The sequence below is a fragment of the Macrosteles quadrilineatus genome, unplaced genomic scaffold, assembly GCF_028750875.1.
Source record: "Macrosteles quadrilineatus isolate MER2022 unplaced genomic scaffold, UCM_ALF_1.0 Scaffold_2__2_contigs__length_208266976, whole genome shotgun sequence".
Taxonomy (NCBI): Eukaryota; Metazoa; Arthropoda; class Insecta; order Hemiptera; family Cicadellidae; genus Macrosteles; species Macrosteles quadrilineatus.
Genome location: NW_026542595.1, coordinates 171,139,937 through 171,166,726, shown reverse-complemented (window position 1 = coordinate 171,166,726; position 26,790 = coordinate 171,139,937). Strand labels below are relative to the sequence as shown.

General features: G+C 32.4%; 2 protein-coding genes across 2 annotated transcripts; both read left to right on the top strand.

The window, feature by feature from the left end:
* The first annotated feature begins 773 nt into the window (after positions 1 to 773).
* Positions 774 to 15,383, top strand: LOC128987454 (cuticle protein 7-like). The gene is made up of 3 exons (XM_054408300.1): positions 774 to 801; positions 2,951 to 3,037; positions 14,336 to 15,383. Exons 1-3 carry the CDS (start codon positions 793 to 795, stop codon positions 14,654 to 14,656), a joined length of 417 nt encoding a protein of 138 aa, XP_054264275.1. The 5' UTR covers positions 774 to 792; the 3' UTR covers positions 14,657 to 15,383.
* A 6,802-nt stretch (positions 15,384 to 22,185) lies between these two features.
* Positions 22,186 to 22,830, top strand: LOC128985143 (proline-rich proteoglycan 2-like). The gene has a single exon (XM_054404523.1). The coding sequence runs from the start codon at positions 22,186 to 22,188 to the stop codon at positions 22,828 to 22,830; it is 645 nt and encodes a 214-aa protein (XP_054260498.1).
* The last annotated feature ends 3,960 nt before the right edge of the window (positions 22,831 to 26,790 follow it).

The following is a 26,790-nucleotide window of genomic DNA, read 5'->3' as shown; positions in this document are numbered from 1 at the left end:
CTAGCTTGTAGCAGCAAGCCTTAGTAGACTTTAAATTTAGTAATAGAAGGAACAATGTGACTTTGCTTATGGAAATATTAGGGTAATAAACCAATTAGAAAAACTGAAATTTAGTTGCAGGTTTGTTGTGGTGGGGGTATTTTTGTTTACTGATATTACACAAAAACAATTCACACTTAATGTTTATACAGTATGCATAATGAAGCAATCTATACACGTTTTTTTACTTCATATTTTTGTTTCTTTTCACTTTTATTCGTCACAACAACAGAAAAAATAGCACAATTAGAGTTAAATCGATAATGATAAATTGATATAAAATTAAGTTTGAATTTAAAGCAAAGAACCTCAAAATATGTTTAAATACAACACGTTTTTTTAAATAAATTACTGTCACTATTCCCAAACAATAATTAGATTTTCAAGTTTGTTTTAAAATGTAGTCTAATAATAAGAATAAAAATTTAAGTGTCTTATACGATATGTTTTCGTCCGTAGAACTATTTCATGTAAAATTCTTCATTTCAACAATTTGTTTGATGACCAACAACGTAAACACTTTTCAATCTGCTAACCTCAAACTACAGCATAGATCCTTGTAGACCACCTAGTTGCAAGAAACAAATTATATTTCTCGTTGTTTATTTATTTTAGAGTCCTTTTCAGCGTGACGGGGGCGAGGTCCTGCCTGGAAGGAACCGAAGGTCCTCCCATTGGATAACCGACAGGAGAAGGGAGGAATATAAAAGCGACAGCAACAGTCAGACGGTACCTGTGACTCTTCTAGCAACAATGAATCAGGTAGGAACTATCACTGTATGTAGCTGTGGGTGAAGCGGAGTATTGTTGTAGTGTTAATCTAATTAATCTAATTAATCTAATTAGTATACACCTTTTATTGTACATTAAATTAGTAAATTTTGTGAAAATGTGTAACTGTTTAAACACTTTCAATATTTTAAAGCTTTTTGGTTTCGCATTGCAATATTTATAAATTTTATTTTTTATTAGGTTGTTTTTCTTATTTGTTTTCTTTAGTCTTATCCAATAAACCAGAGTATTTCCGAATAATTAACATTGTTGCTTTAGCCTCACGAATTTCAATTGCACTCTATGCTAAGCTTAACAAAACGTTGATTTTACTCCAAAACTATCCATGAATTAACAAGAGTCAAGATAATTTTGTTTATTCTGCCTCAAACGGACATAAATTATAATTAAGTTGAATATTTAGAACATTACTTTAACGTTTAACGCTAGATTTTCTAGTTTAGTTTTAAAATCATACATTCCTAGCTAGCTAAACAACAATTATTTTCAATCATAGCAATCAATAAGTGTACCTCAAGTAACCCTTCAAAAAATAAGCATTAACACCTGAGGTCTATAGATTTATTTTGACTCAATGGATCTTATTGTAATAAATAGTTAATAAATTACCTTAACATTTCTACTCAAAAGTCTAAATTTTTTAAAAGTCACTATACTGAACTTAGAAAAAAGTATCCTAACCATTACAACCTGGTATTTAAGTCGTAAGAAATTGACTAATTCCTTGTTGAGCTAATCCTAAAGTTATTTGAACCCTACTTTTAAAAATGTACTGCTACCACCACAAGTAAAAAAAATTTGCATTTAATGGACATAATATTCATATTGAATTATTTCAACAATATAAAGTACATTAAAGTTATTACTAATTGCTGAACCGAACGAAAAGTCCCTCATACCATAGCTATCAATCAATTAACAAAGTATTAACGCCTGAAGTTAATCTATTTTGCCTCAAGAGATCCCTAACTAATTATATTGAATATTTCCAACGCTGTAACTTTAATATTGTTGCTTTAACCGTAAAGAATTCGCCCTAAACCGGATAAAAAGTTGTTCGTTCTTTATCAATTATATAACAATGCACTTAACGCCCAAGGTTAGATTCTTTTCATTAGTTTTCATTCAATATTTAATTTTATCAACGTTATATAAAGGGTGTTGTTTGATCCATTAATGCATGTTGTAAGGTTATAGTATGGTGACCTATAGGCTAATATGGAAAATAGATCAGTGACATAGTGTTATTTATGGTTTGTGTGGGCGTTGTTTTACCCTTGATACCGAAACTACAAAGCATAATTATTTAAAAACGTTAGTACAGTAATAGGTTTTGTATTTTCGAAAACTTTTGAATTGGTTTTTAAATTATTTAACTAGATATTTGGTATTCTGATGATTTTTTCCTCAATGATAGAAACTAATAAATAAATTTAAGTTGTTACAATTGTTAACGGTACGGAGTTTATAGTATCGCACGTTATGTTATATATTTACAACAGGTAAATACCAAGAATTTGCTTTTCTCGTTGAATCAGTCTTTTACTTACAAATTAAAATTATGAGCGATTTTAACCAATCAATGGAATTGATATACTTTGTGATACTTTTGAAAGTTTGTCCCTTATAGTACTTCAAAAAGAAAAAAAAGACTAATGACTGTGCTCGACGGCTTTTTCAATGTTCTTATACTTAAGGTTAATACCGACCCATTACAACAAACCCAAAACATTCCAATTGCGTATGTATACAAATAATAACTATACAAAAAAATAAATACAATCAAGAGCTTGGATGTAGTTACATAATTATGGATACTAAGTAGTTCGTACCACCTTATAACTTTATTTTATTTTCTACAGGTGATACTATGTATAAAAACTACTGTCTAGTAGTTTCTACTACCTAAAATCTTAATTTTATTTTCCATAGGTGTTTATGTGTACTGTCTTAAGTTTAACCAATTCCAAATTTTCCACGAACGAAACATGAAGATCCAATTTAAACGTCCACAATGAACAATTTGAAACATAATATATTAAATAATTCTACATGTAAGTTTAGTTCCAGATCAGGTACTATACTCACGTCCCAACTGTAATTCAATGATGGTTTGCAGGTAGTATTGTCTCTTGCCGGCCTCATTGGCCTTTGTGCTGCTGGATATGTCCACCATTCACCGTACAACCAAGTCGTTGACTACTACGTGAGTAGATTAAACAACTATTTGAGTTATATTGTTATATTTTTTAATGAAGATCATCCAAAACAGTGAAAAATACTTCTCACCTCCTTAAGAAGTTAGTTTTCTATGGAGTTGCAGCACCTTGAGAAACTTTCAGGCTGGGATTTTATTCCTGGCATTAGTGTTTAGCTGGATTAGAACCTGTGGGTTACAGGAACGCAATCACTAAACCACCACAGAAGTTCCTCTCATTGTGGAAACCCAAAGATAATAAAGATTGTTGTAGAAGGTATACTTATTAATCAAATCCAATAGAATTACCCCCCATAGGGCGAGCTAAATTATGAATCATATTGCTTACGTTCTCTAATAATCAAGGCAAAAACTTGAAAACCGTCCGGTTTCTTAACATAATAGTAGGGTATATGGGCTTTTGTTACTTATCTCTATTTGTTAGTGTACATCTTACAAGTCTATTAACTTTTTTGGGTTTTAAGGACGAAATAAGATGCAAACTCATTTTTAAGGTAACATTTAGCCTATTGTAATTAAAATAGAAGTGTAAAAGATAATGTTAAAAATACCCTAAACATCACTGAAATTGCTTGAGAAATTTAAATATTAAAGGCGAACACACAAAACAGTAACTAACACATTGACTGATATCATAAATTAACAACATCTAAAGGTCGATGTTAGATAGTAACATGACCAGGGTTGGATCGTTCCCTTTCATAACGTGGAAAATACCTTTGTCATGGAGAACACACAAAAAAATTAAATTAAGCATAAAATCAGCTAAAATACCTCTAAAAACAAAGACCATCCAAAAAAGACGAAACGATAATTATGTCGATTAAAGAATAAACCTTCATAACTATGTAAACTATCATATTATAAGGTGTATTCGTATTCTACCTTTCTCAAACACAATTGTTACAAATATTTAGGTACGAAAAAACAAAAGGACAGATAACCCACTTTTTCCAGACTAGATTGGCTTTAACGTACATTCAAAAAGTTGACACCATTAAACATTGGCAAGGAATATAAGAAAACATATTTTATTCGTATATTATAACTGAAGTAGCTAGCATTACGTTATATTAGGAATTAACACAGTTAGAAATAATTTCTACAACATTAAAATTAAATACTATTAAAATCATTGATTTGGGAATATTGCTAACTAGCAATATGGTGAGGTGACAAGTAGTTTTTTAATGCACAACCACATCACATTCTAGTTCGCTTGGCTCTGACCCGTAACCGTTTTTACACATTAATTCAGGCATAAACACATATATAAAATCCATTGGTTAATGGTGGGATTTGATCCCGGGACCTCAGGGCCAAAATACTCGTTGGTCTCACACTAGACCAACTCGTTCCAAAAAGGTGAAAAAATAGATTAATACAAAATTTAGATTGTATAAAATATGTAATAACAATTTATAAAACTTTTAAAAGTTTATAACAAATTAACAATTTGTTAAAGTATAATTTTGGTGAAACAGCCAAAGTATGAAAGAACAACATAATTAAATATAACCGTGTACAGAAACTCTAGCACCTTTTCATAGGGACAAATACATTAGTGTACGTTCAATCTACAATTTATTTGACAAATATCTCATACAAATATCTAAAATTCCCAACAATGAGTTAAACGAATACCACGCTTGTACAAGTTGTATAAACTTGTTGTTTTACGTATTATTTTATCATATTGTATACCTGAAATTGCTTAAGTGACAGCGGAATACGTGTGAGTGACGTGTATCGTTTATGATGAAACTGTTCCTGGAACTGGTTCGGTGACCTGTCCAATATGTGTTTACGTAAACCTCAAAATGAAATAAACTGAATGTGACACAATGTATTTTGGTCGCAAAGTATGCAATACAACAAGGCACATTAAGATCTCAAATATGAAAAGGTTAACAAAAATGTAAAAGCGTTCAATACCATATTATTTGAAATTTGCTCCTATTTGTGTCTAAATAGATGTAAGGCCCCTATTAGCCGTGAGCAACATGTGGCGCAGCTAGTGGAGCCGCCGGTGGAGCCGCCGGTGACTCGCAGCGTTTGGAACCTGGACACTAGTCGCGCGACACATTCGTAGCTCGCTCAAACAGCGGAATTCACCACAACACTCAAATATGACATTGAGTGACTGCATCCACAATTTGCACGTCAATAGCACTAGACATTGTTTATCTAAACTAAAGACAATACAAAACGCTAATGACACAAAAAGGAAATAATACACTGTTAAAAAGGTCACTGGTAAAAAAAGTGAACAGAAGTCACTAATGAATAGAACAGCTATATGGCGAGGCACGTCTCAATCGACTCAAACCACGGTGTAGACTATGTGACAGGCTTCGTTTTCAGGTTAATAGTGCATGCGAGCGCAGTCAGTGGCGTCGCATGTTGCCCACGGCTAATAGGCTCCATATACTGCAATGCCCCCCGACTGCCTGGACACTAAAACGGTCGCGACACATGTTGCCGGGCAAAATCACTCCCGGCAACACCTCGGGCAGCTTTTTCGGCGGCGCCACCGGTCTCTCTACGGCTAATAGGCACCATTTGACTCCATGCCCCTCTACACGTCCGACACCGGCGGCTCCACTAGCTGCGCCACATGTTGCTCACGGCTAATAGGGGCCTAATAGTTTGGCTTTTGGATACAAAAGGTTGATGAAGAAAAAGAGGTACGAGAAGTTCCTCAAAGTAAAAAATAATGTATCAATTCTGGAGTTGTGTCATTCAATGATTGCTTCAGAACAAGGGGTTTCGCTTACATGTTAAAACAAATTAGGTATGAATTCTCACGCCATTTGCGCTATATTTTCAACTTGTTATAACCTGTCATATTCCAAAATAACTGCTTAATGTCATTATACATCCTTTAATATATTATAAAAACTAAATAGGTAAAACTAAATCAGAATGAAATAATTCATTTTCTCATTGAAACCTTTATTATTACTCAGGAGTATCATCAATCCATTTTTTGGTTTTTCAACTTTTTTTGTTTAGGTTAGGTTAGGTTAGGTTGGATTAGGTTAAGTTGTCACCTTTTAAGTACGATAAAAAACTTACATGGGTGTAAACAGACATATGAAATAAGAAGCCTAATTCATGTTATGGGGGAGCTAGATTTGTAATTAGCGTCTCGGATTTGCTCGGACATAGTGATAGGAACGGGGTTCGATTCCAGCATATCGAAAAAAACTTGGACCTTTTCCCTAAAGTTTTTTTGCTGCTGTGCAGTAATCTGTACATGTAGACCCAATTTTTGACACAAATTAAAAAAGTATTTGGAATTGTAATAACTTTCACTGGTAACAAGTTCGAGTATATCCTGAACTGAATGAATAGTTCAATGGGATTAGTCACTGTGACAAATATCATTACAAGTTCCCAAACTGTTAAACTGTTAGATAAGTAAATTTCTAGAAGCATCTGTTCTATTTCAACAGTTTACTCAGTGATAAGCAAATTGTATTGTTTCTGACGAGGAAACTTAGCTGTCAGATATAACAGGAAATCGCTTAAGTCTGTGAGACGTCGTAATTATTGGATATTTATGTACACTAGCTGTTACTATAGACGCTGTTACCAACGGGCTTCACCGCGTTTGACTTCATAAGTATTAATAAAACTATTGATTGGTTGGAAATAAAAGCTGAAATAAACCAAGCAGAATACAGTAGCCTAATGCAAACAAATAATCGCACCTGATTGTAATAAGGTAATAAATAAAAAGAATAACATACAAATAAATACAGCTGAGGTATTTTTAACATTAGGTAAATGGAAAGTTCCCTTTAGAAAGGAATTACGACCTTAAATGGCAATTTATGAAATAATGCATTTTTCGTGCTTATTTTTGAGCTTATTTTAATTTATGAAGAGATTCTGCACATATACAGGAAAATATCCTTCTAACAGTATGCGTAGGTGTTCCCCGCGATGCTTACGAGCTGAGAAAAAGGTTTTAAAGAAACATGCTTGCCTGTTAATATATATAGATACTAGCTAGCCCGACAAACGTTGTCCTGTCCTAATGTGGTTTTATATCAAATGCTCGTTCATTTTCAAGATGAGCTCGTTCGCATCGCCCAATCTCGTCCTGGTTGAAGTTCGTTCGCCACGCTCACTCACCTTTTGATCGGAGCTCGTTCGCAGCGCTCACTCGCCTCGAGGTTGAAGTGAGCGATCTAGTGTAAAGGGAATATAAAACAAAATTTAAAATCTAATTACTAAATAACTGTTGGATGGATTATAATGGATTATTTCCTTACAAAAAAACCTTCCCATGGCACTAAGGAGCAAAACAAAAATAATAATAATCCAATTTGGTGCACTCGTTCTCGAGTTATGGAATACCATCAAAAAAGGGACTCATTTTCATTTATACAGATGAATGTAGGAACTCTAAACTTTTAAATTTAATTAGAGAGGTTCAAATATAAATCAACAGTGGGTGAATTTAAAAGTAGAAAGGAAAAACAGCACAAAACTGAAGTAACAATTGCAGTAAGAGGCATGCCTTTGCCATCCCGGTCCACGCATGTAATCCACGCATTGTGTCAGGGCTTACACAGGTTTCCCATCTACCAATTAACTGGTTACGTCATGTTTCTCACTGTATTACGAGTACCATTGTTTAAAAGCTTTCGCTCGTCCTCCCAATCCCACAATGGATTTTTGGACAACAGAATCCGGAGATGATAAGTGGGTTAGGTAACCTAGCGTGGTTGGAAAACAGCAAGGTTTCTTGTGCATGTGGTTGTTATTGTAAATGATTGAAAATAAAATTTTGGTATGCATCAATGGTCAATCCCATTTACATAATGGAAATGCACAACGAATCTTAACTAATAATAAACAACAATAAGTAGTTTGACTGTACACAAGATGCATAACAAATAATTTACAAGAGAAAATAATAACTTGGGTTACAAAAATCCAATATTCAACTCAATGTAGGGTTTAATTAAAGTAAATATGTTTAAAATATAATTTGGAATATGAAATATTTAATATTTATAATGTGCCTCATCAGATAAATTTTAAAGGGTTTTATAAATAATTATCGTATTATAGATGAGTGGAAAGTGATCGCCTTCGAATCTGAGGGTCGCTGGTTTAAATCCAAGTGAGATCGATTCTAGATCCAAATGGTATTTGTCAATTGGTTTGTAACGTTCTCTAGCAAAGGGTAAACGTTAGAGGGTAACCGTATAGGGTAGACCGTTCCTTGAGAAAAATGAAAAAATTTCAATTTTGTAAAACACACAACAGAGGATACATAAATTATATCATTAGCACTATTTTATTGTAATACAAATTAAAAAATCTAAAAGAAATATTGTTTGCAAGCTTTGCAGCGTATATTTAAATAATTACGGATATTAAGGAATAAATCACATAATTGATTTCAAGAATCAAATAACAGCTATCAAACACTAATTTCTTTCTTCTAAAATTTATCTAAAAAAACATATTTTTTCTTTTGATGTATCAGCTTTCTTTTAGATACACGTCGGTTAATCCATAAACTGTTTACATAAATTTTTTTTTCACTAAAATATTACTCGCTTTTTAACAAGCTTTTTATTATTACACAGCCTGGAGTTTCGACAATAACTGTAGTATTCAAAGTATAAAATATTCTGTAATTAACGAATTTACCACAATAGAAGTACTCTTTAATTAAACTGTGGAAATTCAATTTAAGCTGTCTGTGAACCTAGCTGTTTTAATCTTGAAAATAACAACTCTTTGTTTTTGCACGCATCCACCACACTTTCTATCCCATTGTCACAAGGGTGTTATCTGCTACAATTACTGTAATTACTTTTACCAACATAATTACCCTGTTTAGAACAATGAGCTGTAGATGACCACGAATAACCAGCTGATCGTTAAACGCCTAATTACATTCAATCAGCTGATGGTTCGGTGCGTACGGGGGTGATCGTGACGGAAGTCGGGAATTAACAGCTGTTTCGACACGCACGATCCTGCGATTTACCGATACCGAAATTCCCTGGTTGACTAAAGGTAATGGATCAAGCGAAAGTGACTGGGAGTAAATTATAAAAGTGTTGTAAATAGCTCGGAGCCCTTCTAAACTAGGGTAATTTAATAGACTGTTGGTACTTTGGTCGGTAATGGTCACGAACTTTCAATGACACAATCAAATGACGTTTTACATAAAGTGCACAACAATCATACATAATCTGATATATAAATTCTTTCCACAGAAGGTAGGGATTAGAAATGTTTTTCTATGTATTAGTAAGTCCCAAAGGTCCCGGGTTCAAATCCCAACAATGTCAGTTGGATTTTATCAGAGAGCACAGAATAGAAATTTTCTATTCTGTGCTCTCTGGGTTTTATCTAGGTGTTAATGCCGTACCCCCCTTTAGACCTATACAACTAACTTGGTAACAATTCCGGGCTAGAACCTAGAGGAATAAAAAATAAATTCTTCGTACGTCCAGTTTTAGTAGGCCTACGTTTACTAGTCCTAATAATTATTTCACTATCCCTACTATTTTCCAAAACAATACTGCAATTTTTAAAAATTACTTCTTGTACTCTCGACTGATGCCTCAAGATGCTATTCCAAATTAAGGGAAAATAACTTAGTTAAGATCAGCGGTATCACACTTAACTGGTTATAAAGCAATATCTAAACAGGCATTACATTTTAAAATAGGATAATTAATCTATTTGCAGTATAAAAAGTCACACAATTTACTAGTGGTAATACGAGTAGTGAATTATTCACATGATGATTTCTGTTAAATTAAACACAGTTTTAGTTCCCTTCACCGGGGTTTTTAAAAGAATTATGAAGGGCATTTTTAGCACAAGCTATATTTGAAGTCCTTAATAATCTTTCAGTTAGTTTATCTGGTTTTATATTATAAACTTTTATATGAGTGAAAATCTATATCCATTTAATGTTTTTCAATTTAAAAATTAAATATTCCTAAGGTAAATAATCGATATAATTAACACAACATGGAATTTTCCGTAACACCCCTTTTTATAGCCGTTCTACCAGACCTATTTATACAATTGAGGTTTAACTTTAACGCTTATCATCTAGGGGAGGGATGAATTGTAACTAAAAGGCTAATCCCCTTAGGGCTTTGCCCCTTTGATTTATGTCGCTTTCAAGGATGTAGTGATGCTGGCCAACTTTCTTTAAAAATGTGAATTTCAATTCCACACCTAATCCTTAATTAGAATTTTTGACCACAGACAGATTTTAAAAAATCGAAAAAAATAGTTTATCACATAAATATTTGAAATAGGCTCCGTTATCGTTAGCTGTAACCTGATTGAGGTAGGTGGATTTAATTTTACGTTAATTGTAAATTTCATGGTGGAGATCTTCAAATAAAAATATGTAATTGATTGTAAACAGTAGTTTCGTTCACCTTATGGTTGTCTTAAACAAACATACTCTTTGAAAAGTAAAATGGTAGACATGTTAAATCTTTTAGAAGAAGCGTTGAACCTTAATAAAATGCGTAACTAAAGCATGCTTTCCCTTGTTTATATTTAACTGAACAAAGCCAACAACTTCAAGTTCAACAACAAAGGTAACAATTTAGTGTTGACCAAAGTTGGAATGGCAAATGTTTTTGAAAACAGCGTATTTGTCGTCGGAACATACGCTTACATTCTCATAAATCAATAGTAAATGAGAAGTTAACATAATTTGAGTTAATATATTGGTTTCCAAGTAAACCTTAGAATGTGACATTGGTCAGGTTTAAATTTGCATGTTTGAATCATTCCGAGTATCATAAGAGAAGATAAACGTTGTTAAGTGGTTTATTGTGAATCATGTTAGGATGTACTTTAGATGTGTGAGTTTAGAAACTGTGTTTGATGAAAGAACTTTACACCTTGTTAGACAAGTTTAAAAAAAACTAATTAGGTTGACAGGTTAATTTGAAACCATCAGCGGCAGGAGTTGAGAGTTTTCATCTTTCACAAGAAAGTCTTAGCAAACTGACATAGTACAACGATAAATACAATACGTTTTTCAGATTCATAGTATTGTTTATATCCACAGTGGCTTAAATAAAATAAAGCTTCAAAACATTTAAAACAGAATACGGTAAACAAATATTTTTTCTGGTGGTTTCATACATGTAAATCTGTGGAACAAATTTAGTATCGTTAATAAATTTAATTTTTATTTTTTCTAATGTGGGTTTTGTGCTCATCTGATAATTTTTATTGCAGCATGTATCTTACAAAAGGTTTTTGAATTACTGATTTAAACCTTTACCAATAACGTTTACGTAGTAAAATTGACCTTTGGATGCGTAGACATCACATCCATCTGACCTATCAGTAGACATTTATTATAAAAAATCTAATCATTCATTTAATTCATAGTTGAATGGACCACTCATATAGTGTTCATTCCAATTACATAAGTCTAAAATTACATTTACTTTAGGTTTTTTTTACTTTATTAATAATAAAGTAATAAGTCATACCCGTAATAAGTCATAACACTTTCCGTCAATTTTAATAAATTTATAAACAAAATTTATATTTATTTATTATTGATAACTCGAGCCTAAAATTTCTAAAAAAATATTTGTTTATCATAGAACATTGAAATGCCCAATTTTCATTGCAACTACCATAAATAGGTTTAGAAACAACTAGCAGCAAAACCCGGCTTTGCCCGGGTAAAATTATACAATTTACAATAAGTGGTTATAGATTTTTTTATGTTTTCATAGATGTACCCAACAATATCTTCGTACTCTTAAATCTATAAATATGTTAAGTATTCTTTGTAGTACACGTTTTCTTAAATCACAACTAAAATATTTACAACAATTAAAATACCCAGCTGATCAATGTAAACAAATTTGTTCTTCATAAAAATAACATGATAACTTTAAAAGCCACTGGGGCAGAGCCCAAGAGACTTTTTCAAACATGTAATATCAGTTTGCAAATGTACACACCTACACGAACATTTTAGTATACGTATAATATGTGGGGTTAAATTTAAAAAAAATCGTTATTGTTCACAAAGTTTCATGTAGATTTTTTAATTAATATAGATCTTGTATATTGAAGCATTGTTGCACAAAAGGTTACGGAGAAAATTTTAGAAAACTTTACGTATAAAATTCCCAAGTTATTCTTGTGGAGGAAAATAATTATCAATAGACTTTTACAAAATTTGGCAAATTTATGTATTTTTTGGTTGAATGTTTATGATTCGAAAACTAGAAACAGCTGTTATCACGGGAATGGAACGTTCATTTCAATAAAATAGTCACTGGTAGCATTTCAAATAAACACAGCAATGACACAGTTCCGCTGGATAGGTCTTTGTCGTACTGTAATGAATATTTACAACTGTTATCACTAGTGACGTCATCCTTGGGTAACGGTGATAACATCAGATCACGCTGCGTCCTTTCACCGGACGGTTACACGAGAATACGGCACGACCACTACATTCTACTGTACAATGTCTACTGTCACTGCGTATTGTACTGTGTGTAAATTTTTTTCTGATCAACATTCACATCGTCGTACTCTTGGCTCTAGTTGGACACCGTTTCATTATTTTAGGCTATACAAGGATCGCAGCACTATCACATGGATAAGGTCCATTGGTGATCAGCACGAATTGAACCCGCGACCTTGGGGAGTGAGACCCCGTGCTCTAACACAAGACCAGCTAGCTCCCTTGAAAATGTATTCCGTGCAATTTCTAGTGTCACTGTCTAGTGTAAAATTTCTACTAGACAACGAATACTTTAAAATGTAGGCTATATATATTTTTTTAATCCAACCTTTACATCCTAGGCTCTCAGGAACTGTCTTAGGCATTACTTCACAATGGCAAGAAAAAGATTAATTTTTTAGTTATTCTTTGTCCAATCGAAGCTTATAAGATATTGTTGTAATAAGCATCAAATTTACTGGACTCTACTATTTGTCCTGCAAATATTTTGTAAAACTAACGGTTTTTATTGAATTTTACACCAATTATTTTATAAGCCGCCTTTTTAAAAACAGTTCAAGAGTTTTTATTCATATTTTGCTCAAACATAGTGGTAAATAAGATACAATATTACTACATAATTTCAACGCTGTAGCTCAAGCAGAAGGAGCTATAAATGTTGTAAATCACATGCAGACAGATATACCGAAAACGGAATGAGATAGGACACATGTTATATTACAATTTTTGTTTCTTTTGTCATGAATTACGCGTTAAAGTTTGTTCCTATGGTTGCAGGACATCCTGTACATGACCAAGATGCATAATAGCAGAGCAAATGTCTCATTCTGTTCTGTACTGTATCTGGTATATAGTTTCTCTATAGCATAAATACTATATCCATACACAATATAAAATTAAGGTACACAAAACACAGGCTGTGATAGGATCACGAATCACAGCAGAAGCTACATGACGGACAGCTGTCACTTACACCAGTGTTACCAACGTTCCGATCGCGAATAACCCAGTTGAAAGGATAATAACTAAACCAAATTTCCATTTTCACAGCCATTGTACATGTTTACCAAACTATCCACCTACGAAAAGTGTTTATTTGAAACATAATTGAAGGAATACAGTGGCATAGTTTGAAACTATGTTTGGGCTTGGTCATTAAGCTTAAAAATGTTTTAGATTTTAGGTTTTAGTTTGCAACAACGAGTGCTTTCTTGACCTACACTATTTGACAAATTATGGAAGCTAGTAAAACAATACAAGATTTACTAATCGTTGAAAAAACTTAAGATCACGAAATTTGAAATAAGACTATGGCTGAAATGTGTGGACATAATTTGTTTTGGGTTTTGCTAAGAAGTTGTTTTGACTTAAAATAAAACCTATGAATTTCCCAACAATCATTGTGTGCATTTAAAAAGTATTCGTATTTATTTTGTTTATTATTACGTAAATGACTTCACAAGCAGACACAGAGGATTTAAACACTAACCACAGGAAGGAAAAAGTACTTTGGTCTCGAGTAAACTTTGTTAAGGCAGATGGCTAGTATTTTAAAATAAATATGGCTAGGCAGAAAGCATATCATAAATATTATTGAGGGGGGACCATCAAAAAATATTTTTTCAAACACTAAAGCGATTGTAGTTTGAATATCTAGTATACTGTGAGATTTAAAAAAATCCTTTGTAGTTCTCTAATCGTTTTATGATCAGCTGTTACTGAAAATAGCGACTTTTGGTACGGATTGATGAACATATCTTTTCTGTCTCCAGGCTCCTCCCAAGTACGCTTTCGACTACACAGTCGCCGACTACCACACGGGCGACAGCAAATCGCAGTGGGAGACGAGGGACGGTGACGTAGTCAAGGGACAATACTCCCTGATAGAACCCGACGGCAGTGTGAGGACGGTGGAGTACACAGCTGATGACCACAACGGGTTCAATGCTGTCGTGAAGAAGACAGAGCCCAAAATACCCCATCCTGCCCCCGTGGTGCACTACCAGCCCGCGCCCGCCCATGAGGAGTACGAGCCCCAGTACGAGGAGTACTATCCTCAACACTATTCTCAACACTACCCCCAGCACTACTGAAGACTTAGTGATCTCAAAATATATCTGTACCTTTTCCCCTATCTTGAAATATTTCATGTCCCTTGGTGACTGAGCTAGAAACACATTGGAGGTAGCACTGACATGGCAACTATGTTAGAAAATTGAGACGAAAAAAATTTACTAAAATATGCATTTAGTTTTTGCATTACGGAATAGACTGTTAACCGAAAATAATTTAATTCCTACAAGATGTGTTTCAGTTGGGTGAAAAAATGTTAGTTAATTATTTCCGTAATATATTTTAATATAGCTGGATAAATAATTGTTTTCAGCATGCTGGTTTTAAATTTACAGCCTTAAAAATAAAACTACATACTTGAAAAAATATTTTGTACCTTTAACATATTTAAATTCTAGGAACTTGCTTATAAAATACTCTTATTTGTGTTCAAGCCATTACTTGTACATAGATTTAGGCTAGTTGCTTTTAAGAACTATTCTGTAATACGTTTAAAATTGTCGCATATTTGTTGTCTTTTGTCAGAGAATGCTAGGATTTATAAATCATAATAAGAAAATAAGTAGTTATAACCAAACGGATTTTGATTGTAAAGTACAGGAACAGTTTTCTATAATTTTAAATTCTTCAATGCAAAAAATAAGTGTTGCTTCCGAAAGTACCTGATAATCTTAAAATTGCTATAAGTTTGTGAAATATTTATTGTAACAAATTTAAGATATTAAAATAAATATTTTTACTTTTGTACTGGATTGTTGTTTTTGATCCTCTAATCTTATTGGACTAGTGTCATAAGTAGAAATGATTAAAGACATTACCTCATAATAGACTACTTTAGTCTAGTGTTGGTTAAACTAAACTGACAACGGTGATTACTTATTTTACTTGCCTAAGGCTCTTTTTAGACAAAGTAAGAAATTAATGAATTATTATGAGAATTTTTACACTTTGACTAGTTAATGTATATAATCCCTAGGCATTCTATAGAATATCCACATTTGCTCCGATAATTTATAAATTAAGTTCATATGTTTACACAGTCTGTTAACGTTGTAATACCAAAAACAAATTATGCATGGGAAGTGTCAATCACTGGAAATTGTAATGCTAAGCTTATAAAACACCATTGTGTGACATCCAATACGTTTTTCCATGTTTTATATCTTTAACATGGTTGTTGAATTCTGATAAATCTATCAAAACTATAGGATTATTGAAACATTTGCGTATGGTTGGTTTTGTTTAGATTAGATAAGTTAATTCTAAACAAGGCGATAGAAGTTTGAAAAGGTGAAACAGCTTATTTGATACTTTACTTGTACAGTAGTACCAATGAACACTATAGAATAACTAGCAAAGTGTATAGGGTTTTATTTCTTACTTCTCCTGATTCATTGAGGCAGTGTAAAGAATGCCTGGCTACATACTCTGTGGGTAACATATGCATACTTAAGAATTTCAATAATCAGAATCAAAGAGTGAATAACAAGGCTAGGTATTACACCATGCACAAACTCCTATCCCTCACATGCTCAGAAAATATGTTTAAACTATCAAGTACAACATAAATAATTCGTCAGGAACAGTTAATGTGCAGCTTATTATAGAGTACAGGGTGTTTAAAAAGGTGGGGACATAATTTACGTATTGATTCCTTTAATTAAAATAAAGAGAAAATCAATAATAACATTTTCCCCTAAATCGCTTCGTTAACCATATATCCGCCATTTTGTATTTTTTACATAAAAATTTTTATCTTTGAAAATTTTCAACTGATCATTATGATACTTGGTGTGTATTTTATAGTAGAAGAGACCCCTTTTAAGGAAAATAAACATTTTGATTCAACTAAAAATTTCAAAATGGCAGCCATTTTAATTCATAAAAAGGGACTGATTTTATGAAAAAAAACACTTTTATTTAGCATTTTTGATTCCCTAACATACGATATCAAGTTAAAAAAGATCGAATAAGAAATAACTGAAATATTACGAGTTTTAGATGTAAAATGGGTTAGAAAGGCTAAGCTATTCAGGTTTGCCTCATTTTACAACTAAAAATCGTAACTGTTCAGCTATTTCTTATTTGATAGAGAATTAAAAATTCTAAATAAAAGTGTTCATGACTTTTTTAATTAGCCATTCTTTAGTATTATTAGTTATACAAATTTAAATGCCCGCCATTTCTTGATTCTACCTTAACATGACATTGTCTAATCTACCTTAACATACATACCAAGTTTCATAAAAATCTGTTGAAAAAATTCAAAGATTAAAATGGTTATGTAAAAAATACAAAATGGTGGATATTTAGTTAACGAAGCGATTTAGGGAAACCATTTTATATTTGATTTTCTCTTTATTGTGACCCAAGGAATTACCACGTAAGTTATGTCCCAACTTTTTTGAACACGCTGTACATTAGCGAATTTCCCTATAGGGAAGTAGCTATTACCGTAGGTGGCACGGTAAGACCTAGACCCGGGACCGATTTACTTTTTCATTTTGATGTCCCCAGAGGCCAAAAACACCATTCGTTCAGATTATTATATATGCATATATATATATATATTTATATATAGACTTATATATAAATATATATATACATATATACGTCCGTGAACGCGATAACTTGAGTAATTTTCGTCCGATTTTGATGAAATTTGGTTTAAAGGTGTAAAGCGGGATAAACCTGAATGAGTTCGCGAACCAGCATGATCAGACCATGGGACAGGGCTTTACGGGGGGTTTTATGGGGTAAAAATTGGTTTTTCTCACTTTTGACCCTCAAAACACAAAATTTCCCAATTTCTCTTTAGACTCTTAAGAGCTTAAAAAAACAATTAATTAAGTATATACAAGTATTTTTGTTCGATTAATAGTAACGGAGAAAATTTTAAAAAATTGTAAATTTTAAATTCCCATGTTATTCTTATGGAGAATATTGTCAAATGTTGTAGTTTGCTTGTTTATGGATATATTTTGTATTTTGATCAAATTTATTTATTTTGTACTAAGCTATCATAAATTTACAGACAAACACACTTTAGTTTCCTTGTAGCAGCAAACCTAGGTACTCGTTAAACCTAATGTTATTAAAATATATTTAATTGAAAATCAATTAAGACAAATGGAAATTCGCTTAGTCGGCAGGTTTGCTGCGGCGGGGGTATATATTACAAAATATAGATAAATAGTTATATGAAAATCCTGAGTTATAAATAGAAATAAGTCAATTTTCTATGAGCTCTCTGCAAACTCTCTAGACATTTGGATTCTTTGATGCTTTGTTCTGGCTTAGTGTATCTCAATGAGCCGAAATACCTCCCATATGATTCACCTAAATATTCTAAATATACAGTACTCCAACGTGGGTTGTACTAAGAGCTTTTAAATTTATGACTCTTTTGAAACTTTAGTTCACCTTAATCTTGATTTATTTGGCATCGTAATCGTCTCTCCCTTTTTAATTTTTTTGCTGCATACACGTGATACTATTTAAGGTGTTTATTGACCGAAGCTAACATAATAGCCATTGTTGTTAAAAATGTTTAAACCCTATATTTGTGTTTTAAATCTTTACAACCCTTTACAACCCTTTGTGAACCTTTGTGAAACCCTTTAACAACACGACAAATACCTATACGGGAGCTAGAGGGAAAATGGCAATGGGGTTCAAGAAGTTATAATTATTTTATATCTAAACTAAGCTATTTAGTGCACAACTTTATACATTCTAGGTCTATATAACTTTTATCATGATAATTAACACTTATGCTACCAATTATTATTATCAAATAATTCAAATGACGGAAACCATTTTAAATGTGTGTAGGCCTCTGAAGACACCCACTCTCTCCCTTATGATGATAAACTTTCTGCAAATTTCAGCGGACACAACTTCTCGTCAAGTTCTCTGTAACAATTTAATTAGAAAAAGGAAATGTTTTCAAGACATTAGTTTTTCAAAGAATACTTTTTATTATTTCTGGGAAATAAATATTTGAACTAAGGTCAACATTCTGGTAATATTTTTTTCCGAGACGTCTGGGATGTGTGCGTTCAAATAAATTGATTTGCGTAATAGTAATGGTGGCTAATACCTTATAAGAATTCACTAGACAGGACAATTCTCATCAATAAACAACATAAGAATTGAACAATAATCAAGCAATCTCAATGTGTAAACTGGATACTGTAAATAATCAAGGAACAACAAATATCCCCACAGCAGCAAACCTGTAGACCAAGCGAATCTCATCAAGTCTAATTGGATTTTTACTCAAAGATTCCCTTAATCGTATCAGATTTATTCACTGTTTGAATAACATAACTACTAAGGTTTTCTACAGGGAAAGGAAAACTAATATAGTATTAAATTAATACATTTTCCAAATACTATAAATATTATCAAATTGTATCCATAAACAAATTAACTAAAAAAAAATACTTTTTCTGCCTAAGAACAACATGGAATTTTCATAAGTAATTTTTTGTGGAATTTCCTCCTCGACCTGTAATACTACAATAACGCCTTAATAAAAAAAAATTAACCTCTACACGATAAAAACTGCAGATTTATATGTTTAAGGGTAAAAATATGTATAAAACCATATTTCAAACATTTTAAAACCCATTGGGATACTGCAAACTTTAAAGTCGACAGAAAAAAAAAACTGTTATAATCGCTGTTTATACAAACGTTGTGACTAACAGACCTATCGAGTAACGGATAGAACTTCTAGAAGTCTCCAGGCCGATTATTCATCCTCTAATGGTACCATTATCCGTATTTCTAATTGATATTTAAAGCCTTTGTCTCAGTTCTGAGGAAGATTCGGTCCAACAGAGGGAATTAGTATTCAGAAAATGGTAAGTTTCTTTAATGTTCACATTTTTTTATTGAACTTTTATTATTTTTGAGTACTTCAGTTTGTGTATTAATTTATCATTAATTCTATGAACAGTGCTGCTTTTTTGTGGTAGTGAAAAGGTTGAAAACCAGTGGTGTCGTAAAAAGCATATACAACAAAAGGTCACATTACAAATTAAAAGAATGTCAATTATATTATAATTTTTTTTCCAATTTTAAATTCAAGCTTTAGAGGAAAACTATCCTGTTGTGTAACTCTTGGCACATTGGTCTTATCGAGACTTATCAGTTTAAACCAAAATTAAATCAATTACCCATTTGGGTTGGTAGAAAAAATACACCAAAAAGCAGAATATTGAATTTTTAGTTTAAAAAAAGTATGCTTATAACGGTATTTTGAAAAGTTTTCGAACTCTTGACTTTAAAATTAAAGAGTTTTAATCAGTTACCCATAAAAGTGTTTGATTACAGAAACTGAACACAAGCCCTATAGGTGTTTTTCAAAGAGCAGTTTAGAAATTTATCACTTTAGAGACATTTATCAGTCCGATATCTTTTAATGTTTACTAAAATTGATAATTGTATCAATATCAATTACTAAGCTACATAAAATGTGTCTCGAGCCTAGCGATTAGCCTCGATACAAAAGTAACACGTTTAATCAGTAATGAACCGAAAAACTTTGAAAACTTACACCACTTTTTCTCAAAAAGCATTTCCGTTCCTCCTTTAGTAAAATTCCCTCGGGTATGGGTGAAAGATTTAATTCTTATTTGATTGAATCACTGTTGCTTTAAGCATTGTGCAATGCCACTGAGTAATAAATATGACTTAACTGTTTAGCTGTATGACTATCAAAAATAATCGAATGAGCGTAGTTGGTATAATTCGGTTTAACAACGGTTTACGGAGTAATTGTGTAAGCTTATAAACCATTTCAACCTCATTTATCCCTATGTTAAATATTGACGCGGTTGTTTCACGTGATTTTCACAAAAGTTAGTTACACTTTAAATCTTTTTTCTTATATATTGTTTCAACTTCATATACTATAATCTTTGTATTTTGGTAACAAGTATGAAACTGTACATTTGAAATAAAATAACTTTCTAAAGAAACAAGAAAACCCAAACACATTGAGGGCAGACAATAACTCTTACTGTTTACAGCAATGCATAATTAATGTTTAAAAAACATAGTTCCTGACAATTATCATACAATTTGATAAAAAAAACATGTGTAACGAGAAAATGAAACCGAAGAGTTGACAGTTGGAGAATTAGTTAGGTATATATTTTTAAATATTAGATAGTGTTTTACACAGATTGAACATAAAACAATTTAAAATGTTTAGCTAATTTATCAATTCAAATTTGTTCGTGACGATGACGTACAAATATCATGAAATTAGGGATGCATAGGTAATTTCAATCTTTCTGTTACAGATATATATAATTGTTTCTGCTCTTATCCTCCTCGTCAGGCAGCACGAGGCAAAGCCATTGGTGAGTTTATGTTTCATGAATTCATATACCCATTCAATAGAACAAAACAAAAGAACAAATAAAAAAAACATATCAGATAAATTAAAATTCAGCAATTTAATAATCTTTCGAAATATCTAATATATAAAATTCTCGTGTCACAGTGTTTGTCTGCAAACTCCTCCGGAACGACTTCACCGATCGTTATGAAATTTGGTGTGTAAATTCTGTAGGTATGCGAATCGGACGTAAACTATTTCCCGTTTCGAAATTCTTAAAAGGGCTCAGCCCCAGTGGCTCTGGAGTTTCCCATGTTAACCTTATGAGAAATGGAATTAATGAATCTTAACAGCTGTTTCAATTAAACAAGTTGGTTCTGTTCTATGATGTTCAATAGCGTTACAAGGATTACCAACAGGGTGCAGCACTATTATTTCTTTTACATTTATGACATCAGCTAATTTGCAACCAAAAGGTGAGTGAGCGTAGCGAACGAACTTCAACCTGGACGCGAGTGAGCGTAGCGAACGAGCTAACCTGGAGACGAGTTAGCGTAACGAACGAGCTCCAACCTAAAGGCAAGTGAGCGCAGCGAACGAGCTCCAACCCAAAGGTGAGTGAGCGTAGCGAACGAACTTCAACCAGGACGTGATTGAGCGATGCGAACGAGATAATCTTGAAAATTAAACGTAACGGTACTTTCTTTCCATCGGTCTGTCTTAGGGGAAACCTATAACTTAGGCGATACGAAGTTCGCCGGGTCAGCTAGTATTAAATAAAAACTAATAAATGTCATTTCCATTATAAGTTATTGTTTTAAATTTTATTATACTTAAAAACTTTAGTTGTGGTACATTTTATAACAATTGTAGCAAATATAACTCTCAATATCTTTAATTTTATTGTTGATTCGTTATGCATATAGTGAAACACATGCGTATACCGTATACTTAGCAATAATAAATAATTACAATGATTTTAATATATTATACTTGTGCTTGTCTTATTTAATATTTGATGATGTAATTTTTTTTATCTCTCAAATCGTTTGTATTTTGATTGTTCTGGGTTTTTAGTGGCCGAATTCAAAACATGTTACTTCTTAACAACAGTATGATCAAGGCAATGTTCTGAAGGCAAACGTGTAATACATAAAATTAATGTATTAAAAATACTTTAAATTAAAAAAAAACATGTTCCAGGCTCCTTCGGGAGGTATCGAGGGATCAAGTTGGTTCGAACAGATGGCCTCAACTCTCAACCAACCTCCCAAGCCTGGCTTTCAGGATCCTGGAGTGAAGAGTCCTTTCCAGCCGCAGCAGCCGAACAACCCGGTCGAAGAACCGAATATGGGCCAACCTCCTCAACCTGGTGTCCAACAACCTTCGCCAAACCAAGGCTTACCTCCAAGACAATATTCCCTGTTTGACCTTCTATTCGGCCCAGCGTTCTCAGACCCCGATTTCCCCCCTCAACCCCGAGGGTTTCAACCCCAAAACCAACCAACTGATCCAAAGTCCCAGCCAGCTCAAGGGTTCGAAGTGAAACAGCCCGGAATGGAATCTCAAGGTTTTGGATTTCAAAATACTGGGTTCCAAACTCAGCAAGCTCAACAACCTCATAAAGCTGACTTTCAACAACCTCCTAACCCTGAGTTTCAACAACCTCCTAACCCAGAGTTTCAGCAAACAAATACAAACCAAGGTTTTCAACCGAATCAAAACACCGGTTTCCAAGGACAGCCAGGCGTTGAGGGACGAAACCCTGCGTTTAACGACCCTATGCAGTCTGAGATGTCACTCTTTAACAACTTGTTAAGAAACTTCTTTATGTGGTAAAATCTATTCATTGAAAATTTTCAAGGATATTTCATGTGATTAAATTGTAAAGTATTGAGATATAATAAATTTGTATTTCCTTTTTTATCCTAATCAAAGATGAACTGTGTTTTACAGGCAATTCTCGATTACAAGGGATGAAATCAAACAACAATATTTTTATTGCTGAGTCTAATTGAGCTAAGCTACTAAGTATATTTTTAATGCGTTAACAAACAATAGAGTTTATTTTCAATTTCACCAACAAAATTTCAATTAACATCTTACTACGTCAAATAGGTTTTTTTATATAAAGTTTATTTCTATATTTCACTTCAATTCAATTTTCACATTCAATTTAAATTTTCCAGCTGACCAAGTGTGGATTGTGGATATTTATTTAACATCACACATAGAAAATGCATCGTTAAATAAATCTGTTTTAGTTGCATTTTCATAATCCTTAATTACAATTTTGTTTTATAATTTTATTAACAAATTTCACTCATACTTAAGATTCATTTTCGTTGAAAATCTCTTTGCTTAAAGTTTCTTAGTAGTATGATAGTTCTTTGCAAAAAATCATTTAATATTCAAAATAATACGTACTGTATTTATTTTACAAAATGTAATTATAATTTATTATTATTATAGTTTTGTAACGATAACATAATCTAATCAAGTAATTTGTATTATAAAGTTTTTTATGAATGTCATTTAAATGTAATTAATTTATTGAAACGAATTATTTACAAAAAATAGATACATTGAAGCTATTGACGAAAACGTAATTAACAGACTAAAACATTTTTTGTTATTGGACCTGTTGTTCAATGACAGATAGCTTATTTTTTACCTCTCCATTTCAAACAATTCGTTGACATTAAACTTGTAAATAATTTTTTAAGTAATTTTGCTCTGTTCACTTATAATTTTATATCAAAATATTTTGTGCTATGAAACGATATTCGTATACTGTATATTAATATTAATATTAAAGTTATATCAAACAAAGATGAACTTGGTGACAGTTTTATGGAAGGCAGTTTACAATCACTTTTAACATTGATCAATATTTACGAGTATTTACCAATACTAAAGTCAAAAAAAGTCAAAGTCAAATCCTTTATTTCCAAAAGTTAAACAAAACAGTAAACAGATACAAATTATAAAGAAATATATTTTTCCGCATAGGCATAAGCCCGTGTGCGGAAAAAGAGTTCTAGATCTGCTATAACAATATCGGTTACATTCTGGATATACAATAATTTTATTTGTCTAAGTAAAACATGTATTAATATACTGGGTGACTATTCCTTAAAAATAAGTAAATATTAAATAGAGACATCATAATGTTAGGCCTATAGTTTAAATAAAATTTAAACAAAAATTTAAATACAGTTTAATAAAAAACTGGTAGAAGTTTGTTCAATGTGAAAAGAAATTGAGGCGAAAATAATCATACATAATCCTTTGCAACATTTAATCAACCAATTCCAAGAGCACATTTTTAAATCTCAGACTTAAAACTTGGTTTCAGACTTTAAACCAGTTTTGCACCTTTTGGTGCATGTTCTTCATCTGTTGTTCAAACCAGTTCTTCTGAGCTTCGGCAACCTCTTGGTGTGAAGATGGACTTGGAGGGTTGAAACCCTGCACGGGCTGACCTTCCAGGGCGGGGTTCTTCTCGTGGTGGAGGAGCGTTTCCGTATGAGATCCAGAGACCTGGGGAGGCGGCGGCTGGAAACCTAGATTTCCGAAAAGATTCTGACTGATAAAAGATAAAGGGTTGGTCCAAAACGGATTTTGGTTTTGATTCAATTGGTATTGATATGGTTGTTGAAAAGATTGAGTTTGTTGAAAATGCTGATTGAGTTGGGGGCTTTTAAGTTCGTAATTTTGCCCATTTACGTCAATTTTCTGTTCACCTTTGTCAAAAGGATTGGAGTGCATTTGTGCATAAGGGTCCTGTTTTTCTTGTTGATTCGGTTTCCCTCCTTGGACATCTTGCGGTTTGTTGTTTTCACTATTTAAAACTGACTTTGAGTGTTTTATTTGCACAAAAGGGTCTTGTTTTCCTTGTTCACTTGGTGGGTTTAGGGACAATTCATTTTGGTTATCAGTATTTTCAGCACCTACGGTGGTCTCTTTCTGTGCCTATAATAAAACAAATGTTTGTTAGGTTTAAAACCAATTAAAGTTAAGTGTATCTACGTGAAGTTTAAAGTTATAATAATATAGTTTTCGATACTATCAGTAATTTTGAATCTTATTTCCATAACGGTTTTTAAATAGTCGATGCTTCGATTGGAAACTTTTCCGATACAATAAACCATTTTTTGTACTTATTGTTGACAAGTATATACGATAAGAATGCATTTTCAATGCGTCTATTAAAATATTAGAACAATTGTTATTTCAGTAAATCATTATCATCATCATAATGAGATGGGAACGCCACCTAGGTGCGTATTTTAACCCAAATATGAGTGTAGAAAGTTTTGAGTCGATCTGTGTAGCTTTGTTTCTGATTAAGAATATTTGTTTCATCAGTCAGGATCATTGATTTAAAACCCAGTGATCAAGGACAGCTGGGTCCAGTGTCGAACCATCAAAAAGCGACTGCCTTTTTCAGGATTAAGATTTTATTAAATTACTAGGAGAATGATTAAAACTTACTTATTTAAATTAACATTATTCACGTTTAAGAAACGTAGAGGATGTTCTTAATGGGTAATTTTGTTTAAACCATTGATTGTATGATCACTGTAAAACCGTCACTTATTCTTGTATTTAACTTAAACTGTTCAGCTACATAAATCATTTAATAATTGGGCCGAATGATTTTGCGGGGTAATAATGTGGATTTACAAACCATAACAAGCCCTTTTTATCTCTTTTTCATGATCCTTCGTAATTATTATATATGAGAATATATAATTAGAACAAATACAGCGTGTTAAGAGTAGGCCTATGGTTAAAACAGATTTTTTTAAATCTCCGTTTCAGAGTCTAATTATTTGTAAATTTCTGAAGCCACTATAAAGAAAAAGTAAACTCTCGTCAATATTTGATGTAGTTATTTAGTTATTCAAGTGTTAAAAATTAATTAGCCCACTTTGCACGTTTTATGTATGCCCATATATGTAGATACAGTGTAGGGAAGGATAAACATACTTAGGCGAATATACATGGTATATGTTACAAAAGCATTGACTATGTAGATTTTCTTGTTAAAATGCATGCATAACTACAGAATATTCCAAAAAATTGTATTATGGTTTGGTTATCTTTTAAATGCTGATTACTAAGCTAAAATAGTCAAGAAGTACTTTTTGGCTAGATTATTCGCATGTTATTGTTCTATAATCAATCAACAATTTCATTTTAAACTATATAAGAGATTTTAGAATACCCTTGATTTTTCATTTTGCTCACTGAAGAACTTACCGGCGAAACTTCTCCATTGGCAAGAAGCAAGTGCCACAGCATCACCAACACGAACACACCCCAACCCTAAACAAGATATACGTATACATTTTCCAATAATTAGTAAAAATGATTTTTTTATCCTCTAAGTTCTAGACCGGATTTATTTTTTACATTATTAACTCAGGCTAGGTCTAAGAGGGGTCGCTGCATTAACACTTAGATTAATTCCATTGGTGGTTGGCGGTATTTGAACCCGTAACCTTAGGCAGCGAACTCTCCCGTTTTACCACTAGACCAGCCCAATCCCCCGACAATAGTAAAAGTTCATTGTGTTGAAGTACATAACCAACTATGATTTTTTTAAACTTAAATTTAAGTTCGTACCATTAAAACTCTAAAAATGGCCAAACAACCATTTAATCATAAATTTCATTATGAGTCTGAAAAAAAAAACTGCTTAAATCTGCTGTTGAAAATTTATTCTACGCGTATTTGTGTTTAGGAACGTTCGTGTGCACTCACGTGTACCTAAGTGTAGGTTGCACTTAG